At 43.2% G+C, this 16,476-nt stretch overlaps 1 protein-coding gene across 3 annotated transcripts in view; it reads left to right on the forward strand.

The window, feature by feature from the left end:
- The window catches only part of LOC120932444 (A disintegrin and metalloproteinase with thrombospondin motifs 2-like), a 1,658,079-nt gene that overhangs the window by 691,374 nt on the left and 950,229 nt on the right, over window positions 1-16,476 (forward strand). For all 3 annotated transcript variants that reach the window (XM_040344802.1, XM_040344801.1, XM_040344800.1), the window contains exon 7: window positions 12,787-12,892. In XM_040344802.1, coding sequence (XP_040200736.1) covers window positions 12,787-12,892 — 106 coding nt within the window. The remainder of the gene's footprint in view (window positions 1-12,786; window positions 12,893-16,476) is intronic.

Genomic DNA, 16,476 nt, shown 5'->3' on the forward strand with positions numbered 1-16,476 from the left:
TTAAAAACGCCCACCTCCCCCATCTAGTTGGGGGTGATTTCAATGACACTTTACATCAGATTGATGACAGCTCCTCCCCTAAACGCCCTAGGCCAGGAACCGATTCCCACAGCCCCTCACTTTTTGCATCCACTATGGAATCCCTCCACCTCCAGGACCTCTGGCGCTTAAAACATCCCGCAGACAGGGAATTCACCTTCTATTCCAACCCACATACTGTTTTTACTAGAATTGACTATCTTTTTGGTTTCGACAACCTAATCCCTATGCTATCTGGTGCCGACATTCTTGACATTGCTATCTCTGATCACGCTCTGGTCTCAGTCCAACTTGAAAACCTTGGCATACCTCCCTACCCCAAGATCTGGCGTTTCCCTTCATACCTCCATAACCATGTTGACTTCCAGCAATTCATGGAGAAAGCATGGTTAGAATATTCTTCAGCAAACGCCCTTCACTCTGACGACCCAAACCTCTTCTGGGACGCCGGCAAGGCATTCCTCAGGGGACAGATCATCTCCTATGCTACCTCCTTTAAAAGAAATACCTTATCTAAATAAAAACTAGCTAGCTCCCGACTCCACCAGGCACAAAGAGCTTTATATTCCTCCCACTCCCCTAGCAACAGAGACAAATGGCATGCAGCTAAGAGATTGTTCGATACTTGGGAAGACACCCTCAAACTTACTAAACAAGCTAATTTAGATGCCACCCTCCACAAATTCGGAAACAAATCGGGCAAACTTTTAGCCAGACTCTGCAAGGGATCCTTCCGACCTACTCACATTATGTCCCTAAGGGATTCAAAAGGTAACGTTAACACCACACCACAAACAATAAATAGGGCAATGCTTCAATACTATTCGGCCCTGTATGCTCTGGACCACATTGATAGGCAGGCAGCGAGCGCCTTTCTAGAAAACTTAGCCATTCTCACAGTTACTCCCTCTCAATTAGAGGCACTTAATGCTCCCATCTCTCTCTCCGAGGTCTCGGACACCATTCGCGAGCTTACCCCCTCCAAGGCCCCGTGTCCCGATTGATTCTACAAGACCCTACAAAAAAAAGTAGAACCCACCCTCCACAAGCGGCATGTGGTCTGGCGGCCCTTACCTACCATTGGGAAACCAGGCCATTATTAAATTACTGTCAAAAAAGGGTTAGGACCCCTAGGACCCAGGGTCATATAGACACATCTCCCTACTGAACCTGGATGTCAAAATCCTATCCAAAATCGTGGCCAATAGACTTTTGGACATCATCCCCTCCCTGATACATCCAGCGCAATCTGGTTTTGTGAGAGGCAATACAGCTACGCTAAATATCTGCAAAGTTATGCTGGCTTGGAACATGCTAAACAAAACCCGGATGGCGACTTCGCCATCATTACACTAGCTGCGGAGAAAGCCTTCGACAATGTCAGCTTTGATTGGCTCTCCATGTCTATGACAAGAATGAGCTTTTCAGGTCCCTTTTGTCACCTCATTAACGCCATGTACACAACCCCTACGGCTAAATTGGTGGCTGCAGGCCTACTCTCAGATGAATTTTGCCTCCACAGAGGCACACAACAGGGCTGCCCTTTATCCCCGCTCCTCTTCAATATTGCCTTAGAACCCCTATCCAGACACCTTATTCAAGAAGCACCCCTCCACGGTATCCAAATTGGTAAACATGATTTGCGCTCCTCTCTATTTGCGGACGACGTCCTTATATTTTCGGCGGATCCCTCCTCTGACATGTCCACCATCAAAAAAGTATTCAATTAATATTTGTGACAAAAAGTGAAAGATACAAAGTGCGGCGCTAATAGCATAAAATGTCAAAAATTTGTGACAATATATGTATAAACAAGCTCATAAGCAACGAAACACAGTGACAATAAACATGTGACACTGTCATGAAAAAACAAACAAAATAAATGCGAGAATATCTGTGACTGAAACAGTATATAAGGGAGATGCACTCCACTTCAAATGGGAAAGTGCAAAATGTGAACAAAATAAATGCTCATGTGCAAAAGTAAAGCGAACAGTCAATCAATAATCCATTAGGATCTAGAGCTGGTGTAGATCATGACGTCATGCAGGTTATGTCACCACTGTAAACTTGTGAGCCCGCCAAAAAGGAAGAGAAGATGGGTACTCTTACCGTACGGTGTGGACTCCCCCACATGTGAGGTGAGTCTGAAAAGCGTGATAATTATGCCTGCTTCGTTTGATGATCCCCCGACTCCCGTGCCCGGTGGGCGCGATCGCTGCCGGGCACACGTGATCGCTCGTTACAGAGCGAGGACCGAGAGCTGTGTGTGTAAACACACAGCTCCTGGTCCTGTCAGGGAGAGAAATGCTGATCTTCTGTTCATACAATATATGAACAGAAGATCAGTAATTTCCCCATGTCAGTCCACCCCCCCTACAGTTAGAACACACCCAGGGAACATACTTAACCTCTTCCCCGCCCCCTAGTGTTAACCCCTTCACTGCCAGTGGCATTTTTATAGTAATCCAATGCATTTTTATAGCACTGATCGCTATAAAAATGCCAATGGTCCCAAAAATGTGTCAAAAGTGTCCGAAGTGTCCGCCATAATGTCGCAGTACCGGAAAAAAATCGATGATCGCCGCCATTACTAGTAAAAACAAAATATTAATAAAAATGCCATAAAAATACCCCCTATTTTGTAAACGCTATAACTTTTGCGCAAACCAATCAATAAACGCTTATTGCGATTTTTTTTATGAAAAATATGTAGAAAAATACGTATCGGCCTAAACTGAGGAAAAAAAATGTTTTTTTATATATTTTTGGGGGATATTTATCATGGCAAAAAGTAAAAAATATTATTTTTTTTCAAAATTGTCGCTCTATTTTTGTTTATAGCGCAAAAACTAAAAACCGCAGAGGTGATCAAATACCACCAAAAGAAAGCTCTATTTGTGGGGAAAAAAAGGACGCCAATTTTGTTTCAGAGCCATGTTGCACGACCGCGCAATTGTCAGTTAAAGCGACGCAGTGCCAAATCGCAAAAAGTGCTCTGGTCTTTGACCAGCAATATGGTCCGGGTGTTAAGTGGTTAATGTGTTCTCAAGAGATTTTATCCTATGCACTCTGTGGGGATGGGATGAGTTCAGAGACCTTCCCCTTATAATGGTGGTCAAGGAGGGTTGCCAACCAGTAATCATCCTCCTCTTTTATGCCACGTGTTTTTTGGTCCTTTCTCAGGCTTTGAAGCTTGAGGTTGCCCATGCGCCTCAAATTTGCAGAGGCTTGAGAAGCAGACTCCTCGGGGTCACTCAGGATGACAGCATCTGGAACTTCCTCCTCCCAGTCACGTACTACTCCCAAGGGTCCTGGTGTTGGAAAGCCATCACTTACAGATTGATGCATGTCTTCCTCTTCTTCAAAGTCTATGAAAGTGTCAGAATTATCCTCCTCCTCTATCTCCTCCTGTGTGTTCAGTGACATAGGAATGATGGTGTCTTAAAAAAGTGGGCCTTGAGAGGAAAGGAAGTCCTCCTCTTCTTCCTGCTGCTCTATCTCCAGTGCCCTGTCCATAATGCCCTGCAGAGTCTGCTCCAGCAGGAACACAACAGGAATTGTGTCACTGATGCATGCACTGTCACTGCTCACCATCCTGCTCACGCCAAACAATTGGCGTGGGAAAAAAAGCCAAGGCGGCCTGAACTTGTCGTCGTGCTGTACTGACACAAGTACTCATTGACGGCCCTCTGCTGCATGTATAGCTGCTTCGGCATTCCCAAGGTTGAGTTCCACCTGGTGGGCATTTCACAAATCAGGTGGTTTACGGTCAGGTGGAATTCTTTTTTTTAACTTCAATACTTTTTTTTATTGTTTCCATACAAATACAAAGAGAAATTTACAAATCCGTTTTTTTTCCATACTTAGTGCATTTTATGTGCATACAGGAGATTAATTACAAACATTAAAAGTGTCCATTCGTCCCATTCCCCCCTCCCTCCCCTCCCTCCCCTCCCTCCCTCCCTCCTATCTTACTTTAGAGTGCATACACGTTTTTAGTTCTATTCTTTACCTTAGATTATTACCCATCCTTCCTTAATTTAAAGTGAGCGACCTATTTTACATAACCACTGTTCCCATATTGCTTTAAATTTTTTGAGGTTACCCCTTCTAATCCATGTTGCCCTTTCCTTCCCAATTGTGCTATTTATTACATTAAACCATTCCTCTACTGTGGGTGGATTTTGTGCTTGCCATTTTAGTGCTATTAGTTTCCTCGCCTGAAACAGGCATCTTATAACTGCTTCTAATGTATCCCTCTGCCCCATTCCCTCCTCAATACATCCTAATAGGCAGACCCTAGCTTCAAGTTCCAGAGTAATACCGAAAGTTGCATTTATAATGTCCAGAATTCCAACCCAGTACCTATGCAACCTTGGGCATTTCCACATCATGTGGATGAGGTCCCCTGTATCTTGGCATCTGGGACATTTGTCATCCAGCTTCCATCCAAATCCATATAATTTCTTTGGAGTATAATAGACCCTGTGTAAGAGAAATAAATGGGAGACCCGTTGTGACGGGGCTAATGAGACCCTTATCCCTAATTCCAGTATCCTATCTCATTGGTCATTCGTTAAAGGTCCAATATCCTCTTCCCATCTCTGTTTGTTCCTGCTCAACTTCTCTTTTCCTATTAACTGATCACTGATCTGTTCATATAATTCTGAGATAAGACCTTTCAGAACCCCGTCTTAATTAATCTTTGGAGATGCGTGAGCTTTTGCCAGCTTACCGGCTGTAATTTAAATTGGGCTTGTAGTGTGTGTCTAATCTGTAAATAAGTAAAAAACATGGAGTTTGGAATGCTAAATTCACTGCTTAGCTCTGAAAAGAGTTTTAATGTGCAACCTGTATACAGTTGTGCCACTCTGGTTATCCCCCGTTTCTCCCATTCTTTTAGTTTCCCCATGGCCAAAATTTCTTTTAAATTATTGTTATCCCATAATGGGGAATATTCTGTTAATCCTTTATAGCCCAAAGCTAATTTTGCTGCTTGCCATATTCTCATCACCATCTTTACTGTTGGATTCTTCACCGAGAAGGAATTGGCTTCTAAGGTCTCTATTACAGATCTATGGGGAGACCCTCTTAGTATCATTTTCCCGCTCGCGTTTCCTCCGCCCTCTATACTACATCCCCCCAAATGCTGTAACTGTGCCGCCAAATAATAACTATAAGGATGTGGAACCGCCAACCCTCCTCTGTTTGTTGGTAATTGCAACGTTCGGAGACTGATCCTTGCTTTACCCTTTTTCCAAATTAGGGTCCTAAAGAGGGTCTCTATCTTTTTAAACCATTGGTTGTCAATCCATACTGGGGAGTTGTGGAGTATATAGAGCAATTGTGGCATCCATATCATTTTGATTAAATTACTGCGGCCGGCCACCGACAGTGGCAAGTGTCCCCATATCTCCGCTTTACGTTTGAATTTACCCATAAGTGGCACTAGGTTATCATCAAACTGTTCTGGGTTACGTGTTACCACAATGCCTAGGTACTCCATCTTCTCCCCAGTTTTTAATTGAGGGATTCCTATTCCATCCATATTACTTGCCGGGTCCACTAACAAGAGTGTTGACTTTTCCCAGTTTATCACTAGACCCGAGAATCGTCCGAACGCTTCTACTGTTTGAACTGCAGTTTTAAGGGAGGTTGTGGAGTTGCCTAGAAAAAGAAGGATATTGTCCGCATACAGCGCGACTTTTTCCTCCTCTACTCCTCTCTGAAACCCCTGTATTTCCTGTCTTGCTCTAATAGCAATCGCCAAAGGCTCAATTGCCAGGGCAAAGAGGAGGGGGGACAATGGACATCCCTGTCGCGTTCCCCTTTCCAGTTCAAACGACTGTGAAACTTCATTATTTATTTTTATTTTGGCCCTTGGGGAATTATACAGTAGCTTTATCCATTTAATAAAAGATGGACCAAACCCAAACTTCTCCAGAGCGTGCCAGAGATAGTCCCACTCCAGACTATCAAAGGCCTTGGTGGCATCTAATGATAGAATAGATCTATCTCCCACATTCTCCGTTGGAGTCTGTAAGTTTAGGTACAGCCTTCTTATATTTATACTCGTGGACCGATTTGGAATAAATCCAGATTGGTCTGGATGTATTAATTTCTGTATATTTTTGTTTATTCTCGTTGCCAATACCTTAGACAATATTTTTACATCTGAGCAAAGCAAAGATATGGGTCTATAAGATGATGTATCTAGTTGATCCTTCCCTTCCTTATGGAGCACTATAATAATTGCTTCCATCATTGAGGGGGGTAGCCTTCCTCCTATCGCCCAATTCAGCGTTTTTAATAGTTCAGGGAGCAGCACCTCACCATATTGCTTGTAAATCTCCGCTGGCAGGCCATCTGGCCCTGGGGACTTTTGATTAGAGAGTCCTTTGACTGCCTGTTGTAGTTCCATTAATGTAATTGGGGATTCCATGACATTTCTGTCTTCCTCTGATAGAGATGGGGTTTCTATTCCTTTAAAAATTTCTTCCATCTGCCCCTTAGCTTCCCCCTTTTTTGAACTATATAAATCTTTATAGTAAGCTGCAAACGTATCCACTATTACAGATGTTTCAGATGATATCCCACCTCCTACCATCCTAACTGCTGGAACATTAGAGGGTGCCATATTAGTTTTCGCTAGGAGGGCCAGAGTATGGCCCACACTTTCCCCCTCCGAAAAAGCACTCTGCTCCTGAAATAGACGCTTATTTTCAACTTTCTTATTAACCACTAACTTATATTCCTGTTGCTTCTCCAACCATAGTTGTTGTTTAGACGATGTTGGATTTTCCACATATTGCTTTTCAGCCTCTAGGACCTCTTCCCTGATTTTCTCCTCCCATTCCCTTGAGTTTCTCTTAATCTTAGCTACCTGCTGGATCAATATACCCCTGAGGAATGCCTTTAGGGCGTCCCACACCACTCCCTCTGGCGCTGTCCCCGTGTTAAAGTCCAGAAATTCCCTCAATCTGATGCTAATTTCTTCTGGCTTCCCCATCACTTCTAACCAGAAGGGACTTATTTTCCAATTACTTAGGGGACATTTCTTCCCTGTATTTAGTGACAGCACCAGAGGGGAGTGATCAGAAACCCCTCTTGGGTAGTATGATATTTTACTAACTACTTGTAAACATGCACCATTTCCCAGGGCCATATCTATTCTTGATAATGTGGAATATGTACTTGAACAACAGGAATACTGCCGCAGATCTGGGTGTTTCACCCTCCAAATGTCCCACCACCCAACCTCTTTCAGAAATTGATTTAGATGCCCCTCACCTTCCCCTAGGCTCCGTGCCCCTGGTGGAAATCTATCCATCGTTCTATTTAGCACGTTATTTAGGTCTCCAACCACTAATACCGGAATATTTACTTTATTTACCACAAATTCCATCAATTTATATAAAACCTCCATCTTAAAGGGAGGAGGTATATAAATATTGGCCAATACATACGGTACGTTTTCTATCAAACAGTGCAAAAAAATATAGCGGCCCAATTCATCTATTTTTGCCTCCATGCATGCAAATGATACGCCAGTTTTTACCACTATGCTCACTCCTCTAGAGTAAGAGGTGTAGACAGAGTGGTACTGGCTTTGATATTTTCTTTTATTAACCAATCTTAACTTTGTTTCTTTAGTCAAATGGGTCTCTTGAATACAAATCACCTCTACCCCATACCACTCCAGGGTAGTGAAAACTGCAGCTTTTTTCACTGGGTCCCCCATCCCCCGGACATTCCAGGAGCCTATATTTATCATTTTAGGTCTCATACCCAACCAAAGATATCAATCTAAAGCAGACCCTTAACATCAGAAGGTAAAAAAAAATTATATACCATTTTTAAAACTACCCAGGAAGAGAAAAAAAAGAAAAAAAAGAAAAAAGCATTTAAGTGTATATTCAAATGCAATTCCTTCCCTTGTGCTAAATAAGTGAAACGTGATGCTTGTGCTATGATATAATTTAATTTAACCCCCCCCTCCCCCCTCCTCCCCTCCCCCCCTCCCCCCTTCCACCCCTCCCCCCTTGCCTATCAAGGCCAACCCTTAGGGCTATACATGTGACCTCTTCCTTCCATCCTTCCCTTACATTACCCATATCTATCGTGATCCCGCGCAAACACCTCCCCAACACTCGCTCCAACAAAAAAAAAAGGGAAAAAAAAAGAAAAAAAAAAAAAAATGTTCTTTCTTTTTTTTTTTTTTACAATTTTTGAATATACCTATTAATGTGTGAATATAAATATATATTCCTCTTCTTCCCCTCCAGCTTCCCCCTACCCCATTATATATCTATCCATATCCTAACTTCTATTTTTAGTATTAATTTTTAATATGTGTTTAAAGTGCATTTGCTTTACTATTCTTTTCTTCCTTGGTATTTCAAAACATAATTCCTCCTTATTCCAAACCCCCCCCCCAAAAAAAAAAAAAAAAAAATTCCCTACCCCCCCCCCCCCCCCCCCCAAAAAAAAAAAAAAAGGAATCCCCCCCCCCCTCATTGCATTCCAAATTTATAACCCTTATTCAGTCTACTCCATAATATCCAGTCAATCAGCTCATAGTTTCCTGTGCTTTATTCTGTTCCAGCCACTGTGCTGCTTTTCCTGGTGTATCGAAAAATTGAGGACCCTCTGCTGTCATTATTCTTAGACGTGCTGGATACAATAGCGCATATTTAATTTTGTTCTTTAACAGGTTACGTTTGATAGGCGTAAACTCCGCCCTACGTTTACTGAGTTCTGGAGAAAAATCTGGAAATAATGAAATCCTTGAGCCATTGTGAAAAATGTCCCCTTTTTCTCTTGCTTTTTGCAGTGCTGCTGTTTTATCAGTAAAATTAAGAAACTTCAAGAGTAGTGGCCGAGGGTGTCCATCCCTGAGGTGCACTCTGAACGGGACTCTATGGGCCCTTTCTATTGCAAAAAGTGGTGAAAAGGCATCCTCCCCAAAAATGTCTCTAAACCATCCTTCACAGAACTTTATGGGGTCAGTACCCTTGCTATGTTCCGGGAGGCCCACCACCCGAATATTATTTCTGCGTAGCCTGTTTTCAATTTCATCAAGTTTAGATGCCTGCCATCCATTTTGTTCCTTTAATTCTTGCATCTGTTGTTTTAATATATACACCTCATCCTCTACTTGACTCACTCTCTCTTCTACTGTTGTTATCCTTTGTACGGTCTTTTGTAGTTCCTGGCCCATTATCGCTAATTCTTGCTTTATTTCTTTTATCTGGTTGGTCAAATTATTCAATGATCCCCTGCATGCATTTATAGCGCTTAATATCTCCTTCAGTGTTGGCTCTTCCTCCCGCCTGGGGTCATCTACTGTGTTTGCTGAGGGAATTTCTACAAAAGGTTTTGGTAGATGCCATTGCACCCCCCCCCCCTTGGGGCTCCACCACAGGGTTTTTTTTTTACTTTGGGAGCTGATGAACCTTGTCCACCACTTTTCCTGTCCATTGCTGCCCCTGGTCAGGTGGAATTCTTACTGAATTTCAGCCAAACGAGCACTGGCTGTGTATGACTGCCTGAAATGCTACAGACTCTTCTGGCCTGCTTTAGTACATCTTGCAACCCTGGGAACGTACTTTGGAAACACTGCACCACCAAATTGAGGACATGTGCCAGGCATGGCACATGTGTCAACCTTCCCTGTCTAAGGGCAGACAGGTTTGAGCCATTATCAGACACCACCATTCCTGGCTCAAGCTGGCATGGTGTGAACCAGTGCTTTTTTTCTCAGACAATAGGTGCAGGAACTCCCCCTTTCCGGGTCACCCCTATTCTGCGCCCTCTACCCACCTCCCAGTACCGCCCCTTTTGGACAATCTAGAACCAAGTATATATTTGTGGTGCTAAGTAATTTGTTTGGAATTTGGTAATGATATCATGAAAAGCAGTAAAATACTGTAGATCCCCTGCAGCCAGCAACAATAGATCCCCCAACAACAATGGACCACCCACAACAAAATCCCCCCCCAGCAACAATAGACTCCCAGCAGCATCCACAGATCTCTGCACAGCCAGCATTAATAGACTCTCTGGCAGCCATCAACAATAGACCTCTCCCCCAACAGTAGATCTCTTTCAGCAACAACTTACCCCCCAGCAACAATAGGTCCCCAGCCAGAAACAATAGATCTCCTCAGCAACAATAACCCCCCTGCAAAAATAGATCCCCAGCAGTGAGCATCATTCCCCTGCAGCACACCCCAGCACCCCTTGCCATTACATACAGTCAGTCCAGGAGGTGCCGGAACTGCATTCCCCCCGCATTCCCGCTGAAAAAAAGCCCTGGTGTAAACCACCTCTGGGCCTGTCCTTGCAGAGCTGCAAGAATCTCTGCTCTGGTGTGGTTCCTGACCCCTAAACATACCAGTTTAAGCAATGGCACCTTTTAGACTGACTCTGAACGCCTAGGGGGTACCTGATGTTCATAGGACAATTCTGCAGAGGAGGGCATGAAGGAGAGGGAGGATGAGGTAGAGATCACAAGTCTGGCATCATCACCACCAGCTCTATGGAGACAGGGGGGCACAACAAGCTGCAGCACTGAGCCCTGTCCTGCATCATTTCGAGTTGCAAGCAGCGTTACCCAGTGTGCTGTGAACAAAATATATCGTCCCTGTCCATGCTTGCTGGACCACGTGTCAGCAGTAAGGGGGATTTTATGGCTGACTGCCTTGCTCAACGGAGCCAGAACATTCCCGTCCACGTGATGGTAGAGAGATGGAACGGCAATACTTTAATAGTAGTAGCGACTGGGAACCTGCCATTGTGGTACAGCACATTGTGCGAATTCACGGAAGGGGGCGAAATCCACCAGGCTGAAAGGCAGAAGCTTGCATTCAGACACTGGGCATGTGGGTGGCAGGGACTGTATTTTTTTTTCCGCTGCAGAAGATGGGGCAGAGAAATATGCCAGCTACAGTCTACAGCTGGTGGTGTCCTTTTGGCAGATGAGCTGCTAGGACCTTGGAACACCCTGTGCTATACCATAATCCCTGTCAGTGGAGGCTGCTGAAAGGTAAAGACTCGGTTTCGCAGGGGCAGACTGAAAGGGGGTAAGGAGGAGGGACAAATTTGTACCCTTTTTGTGTGGCTTTTAGGTGCTCTTGCCAACAGGCTGAGTGGTTGGATGTTAAATGCCTTGTTAGTCATGTCGTACCCAAATGGTTGGTGTTTTTGCCACATTTGATGTGCCTGTGACACAGTTTGCAGATATCAACATTGCGATCTGCTGCAGATGTGCTGAAAAAAGCCCAGACAGCTGAGCTGTGGGGAGTAGGCCGAGAGATAACAGCTACAGAATGTGATGAAATAGGATGGATGTTCCCTACTCTTTCTTCATGTCTTTGGGGTTGTGCCGCCTCATCTTCAGTTTCCTCCTCTGCTCTATCTGGCACCCAAGTCACATCAGTGACCCCATCATCATCAGCCTCTTCTCCATCTTCTTTATTACCACTGGAGACAACTTGGCTTGGGGAACATGAATACCAATTTGTCTACCGTTGTTCCTCCCTCTCTCTAGGCTCATGCTCCTGTCATCATCAACCTCAGAACCAACATCTGAATCTAGTAATGACTGGGCATCAAGGTACAAGTGGCTGATGCTGTGATTAATTAACTCAGATGACTCCTCAATGGCTGATGTTAGGGCTATGGCAGGAATAGATGTGGACAAAGAGACAGGTTTATCCACGCTGGCAACTGCAGGGGACTGCACACTTGTCTCTGCTTGTGTGACATAGGTTTAGTAAGCCAGTCCACCACCACCTCTGCATGCTTTGGCTGGATAGCACAGGTAAACTCACTAAACAGAGGAAATTATGCCCTACCTGAGGACTGACCACCACCATGTCCACCTTTGCCTGTGGACACATTTGTTGCTGGCCCCCTTACAGTGCCAAGGGAACGTCTGCCTCTCCTTGTTGTCTTCCCAGACATTATTGGGAGGGAGGGGGCGGTGCTTATAAGCAAATGTAAAGAAGAAGTTGAAATCTGTATGTAGATGCACTTTAATCAATGTAAAGAGATGTTTGGTGCCCTTTCATTTAAGTACTCACACTACACAGACACACAGCACGGATACAATTTAATATACTGCAATATAATGTGACAAACATACAGTGACGCACAGAACTATATTGTATAAAACTGTCAGTAACGCACACAAAACGATATGGAGTTAAACTGGCAGTAACACAATCAAATAGACGGTGTCACTACACTGATGCTATGTGAACTCTCCCTACTCTAGCTATACACTAATGTCAAGATTACTGACACGGTCACTACACTATACTGAAACTATCTGAGCTGTCCCTACTCTACACTAATTTATGTATACATGACACAGTCTCACTACACTACAGTGAAACTATATGAGCTGTCCCTACTCTAGCTGCACACTATGCAAAGCTGAATGATGGTCCTCCTCACGTCCCTGTTCTGGCGCAAACGATTGCGCATGGCCGGAGGTCATCGCGACCACCGGACACGCACATCGGGACCCCTGCAGTGTAGCGGGCGTGTGCGCACATGCTATCTCTGCCTAAAGGGACAACGTACAGCTACAAGGGCTCGAGGGAACGTGCCGACCTACAGCCGTATGGTCGGCAAGAGGTTAATGATAACACCCTTTTTCATTAGAGAAGCAAATATAGACTATGTCATACTTTTTAAATGTAAAATTAATGTGTAATTAAATTTATTTTTATTTAGGCTATGCTCCAGTAACCGGAATGTGTCATCCAGTACGAAGCTGTACACTTAATCATGAAGATGGGTTCTCCTCTGCCTTTGTAGTAGCTCATGAAACTGGCCATGTGTAAGTAGGATTATGGCTACTGTTATCTGTTTAGGGCAGTGCATTTAGTAATATGACATTTTTAAATACCAAAAATTACACCATGATTCCATAACAGGTTGGGGAGCACAGAGGTAGCAACACTTTAAAGCTGAATTATAGGCCTCTAGTATACCTTTAATGCCACATCATAGAAAGAAAAAACACAATCATTTAAATAATATTCAAGCAGCAACCCTCATGTAAGTTATATACAGTGCATAAAATAGTAGATGAGGCTGTGCTAATGGCAATGAATTAAATAGTGCTAATTAAAAAATAATATTAATAAAAATTCCTTATCGTGCGAGAACCAAAATCAATAAAAAGGTGTATATTTTTATATATATATATATATATATATATATATATATATATATATATATATATGTTAAAATAAAATAGTCCAAATTCGAAGGAATGCCCTTCCAAAGTGTTTGTATCCACCACCACCGAATAATGTGCAAAATCCACCGCAAGTGATGCTCACTTAACAGCTGATAGGGACCTCCTATTACAGAAGGTCACGAACACTTGTGACTATTAACCAGCCAGGGCCTTTATCCACTAGAGGGATATCCAAATTACATCTCTTACCAAGCCTATATTCCAGGGACCAGGGTATGGCTGAACTAATAAGGAGACAAATAGGGGGTTCATTTTGGTCTCCTCAGCACTGATAGCAAAACAGCCAAACTTGTAATTTCAAGTTGTGTGGCGTGCCTTGGACCCTGTCTACTTATCCAAGTTCAGCCATGCCCTGCTCTCTGGAATATAGGCTTGGTGAGAGATGCCATTTGGATATCCCTAAACTGGATAAAGGACCTGGCTAGGTATTAGCCATAAGTGTTTGTGACCTTCTGTAATAGGAGGTCCCCATCAGCTGGTAAGCGAGCATCCCTTGCAGTAGATTTTGCACATTATTCGGAGGTGGTGTATATAACGCTTTGGAAGGATACTTTAAAAATTTGGAAAGGACATCCTTTGAATTTGCACTATTATGTTTTTTTTTTTTTACCTTTATTATATATATATATATATATATATATATATATATATATATATATATATATATATATATATATATATATAATTCCTTATTGTGCGAGACTCAAAATCAATAAATAGGGGAAAAAGAAAAATAATTTGTAGAAAATATAATATATATATATATATATATATATATATATATATATATATATATATATAATCATATATTTTCTACAAATTATTTTTCTTTTTCCCCTATTTATTGATTTTGAGTCTCGCACAATAAGGAAGTATTTTTATTAATACTATTATTTTCATTCACACCATTTATATAATGCCACATGCCAGTGGTTCCCAACCCTGTCCTCAAGTACCCCCAACCGGCCATGTTTACAGGTTTTCCTTGATCTTGCACAGGTGCTTTAAATCAGAGTCAATGGCTTGGTATATTGGACGGCTATTTTATCTAAGAGAAATTCACAACAAATGGCCTGTTGGGGGTACTTGAGGACAGGGTTGAGAACCACTGCCATATGCCATGCAATGTGGGTATTTTTTTTTTAAATTTCACCTTCAATTACCGTATTTTCCGGCGTATAAGACGACTTTCTAACCCCTTAAAATCTTCTTAAAAGTCGGGGGTCGTCTTATATGCTGGTAACCTAACATCCTTACCTTATCCTAAGACACGTCTTCTGTTCCGTGATAGGCGGAACACTCAGCTTCCCAGGAGACACTGTGTTTAGTGTCCGCCTATCACGGAGGCCCTCTCGTCCTGTGTTTAGTGTCCGCCTATCACGGAGGCCCTCTCGTCCTCGGACGAGAGGGCCTCCGTGATAGGTGAACACTGAACACAGTGCCTCCTGGGAAGCTGACTGTTCCGCCTATCACGGAACAGAAGACGTAGGAGGCGCAGCTTTTGAAAAAAACGTACAGTACGGCCGCGATTCTGCATGTCTTAGGATAAGGTAAGGGCACAGCGAGTCTGGCATACAGCTGGCATGTAATGGGGCACAGTCTGGCATGTAATGGGGGCACAGTCTGGCATGTAATGGGGCACAGTCTGGCATGTAATGGTGGCGCCGTGAGGCAAGGCATTACAAGTAGGAAGGGGGTAGTCTTATACGGCGAGTATATCCCAAAACCAACATTTTGGCTGGAAAATTAGGGGGTCGTCTTATACGCCCAGTCGTCTTATACGCCCAGTCGTCTTATACACCGGCAAATACGGTATACTGAAGCCAGAATTAATCTGAATTTTTAGAAATTCAAATATAACACTATTGGGATTGGCAACAGATGTGCTTTTACAATAATCACATGCAACCTCCTTCATGGTATGTCTTCACTGCAATAACAACAGTGCTGGTGCCCCACTTTAGAAAATTTTCACATCAGACTAGCATGGCAATGTTTTTTTCAACAAATGAGAATTGGCAATAGATATGTTTTGGCTTATTAGGGTGTTGATTTAAAGTGGCTTACCATGTTTTGGCTTATTAGGGTGTTGATTTAAAGTGGCTTACCGGTATATTAAAGTCCAACTAACCTTCCTGTTTAACCACTTGCCCAGGCCAATTTTAAGCTTTTAGCACTGTCACACTTTAAACAACTTTACACAAATATAGCTTTCTTTTGGTGGTATTTAATCACCACTGTTTTTTTTTTTTTGCTAAACAAACAAAAAAAAAGGCTGACAATTGTGGGGAAAAAAACAAAAACAAACATTTTATATAGTTTGTTATAAAATTTTGCAAGCAGGTAATTTTTCTCATTCACAGTTGTATGCTGATGAGGCTGAATAGATGGGCACTGATAAGCTGCACTAATGGGCGCTGATGAGGTGGCATTGATAAGGCTGCACTGATGGGCACTGATAATTGGCACTGGCGAGCATTGATTGACAGCAATGGTGGGCACTGTTGGGACTGCACTGATAATTAAGACACTGATAATCCATGCCCTGATTATCAGCATCAATGTCCCTTTAACACAAGCCAGTTATCAGCTCTCCTATTCTTTCCTCTTTCTGTCAGCATGAGGAAAGACAAGCCAATAACTGGCTTGTGTTTACTTTTGTGATCAGCTCTCATTGGATACAGCTGATCATGTGGTGAAGCTGATCATGTGACCGTTTACCCCGATTGTGTGGGGCAAAGAGGAGGAGGCCGGGCAGTGATCCACAAGACTCACCTCTCAATCACTAAACCAGACCTACAGAACTCACTTCCATTCATGGAAACCCTCACTCTGCAACTGCAAAGTAACCCCCAGGACACCGTTCACATACTACTCTGCTATAGACCACCCGGACCAAAAACTCAGCTCCTCACATCTTTGACAAAATTCATCTCCACCTATACCCTAAATGTCAAACACCTCCTGCTTGCTCGGGGACTTCAACCTCTGGGCCAACTCCTCACAGGACCCCGTCGCCGACGCCTGCATTGACCACTTGGAAGGATTAGGTCTGCAGCAACTAGTATGTGGGCTGTAGAAAAGAAGAGGGGTTTGGGACTTTGAATGAAGTATGCATGAGAGAACTCAAAGATAAGACAGTGTCTGAGCTGTAGGGG

This window comes from Rana temporaria, chromosome 3, assembly GCF_905171775.1.
Source record: "Rana temporaria chromosome 3, aRanTem1.1, whole genome shotgun sequence".
NCBI lineage: Eukaryota > Metazoa > Chordata > Amphibia > Anura > Ranidae > Rana > Rana temporaria.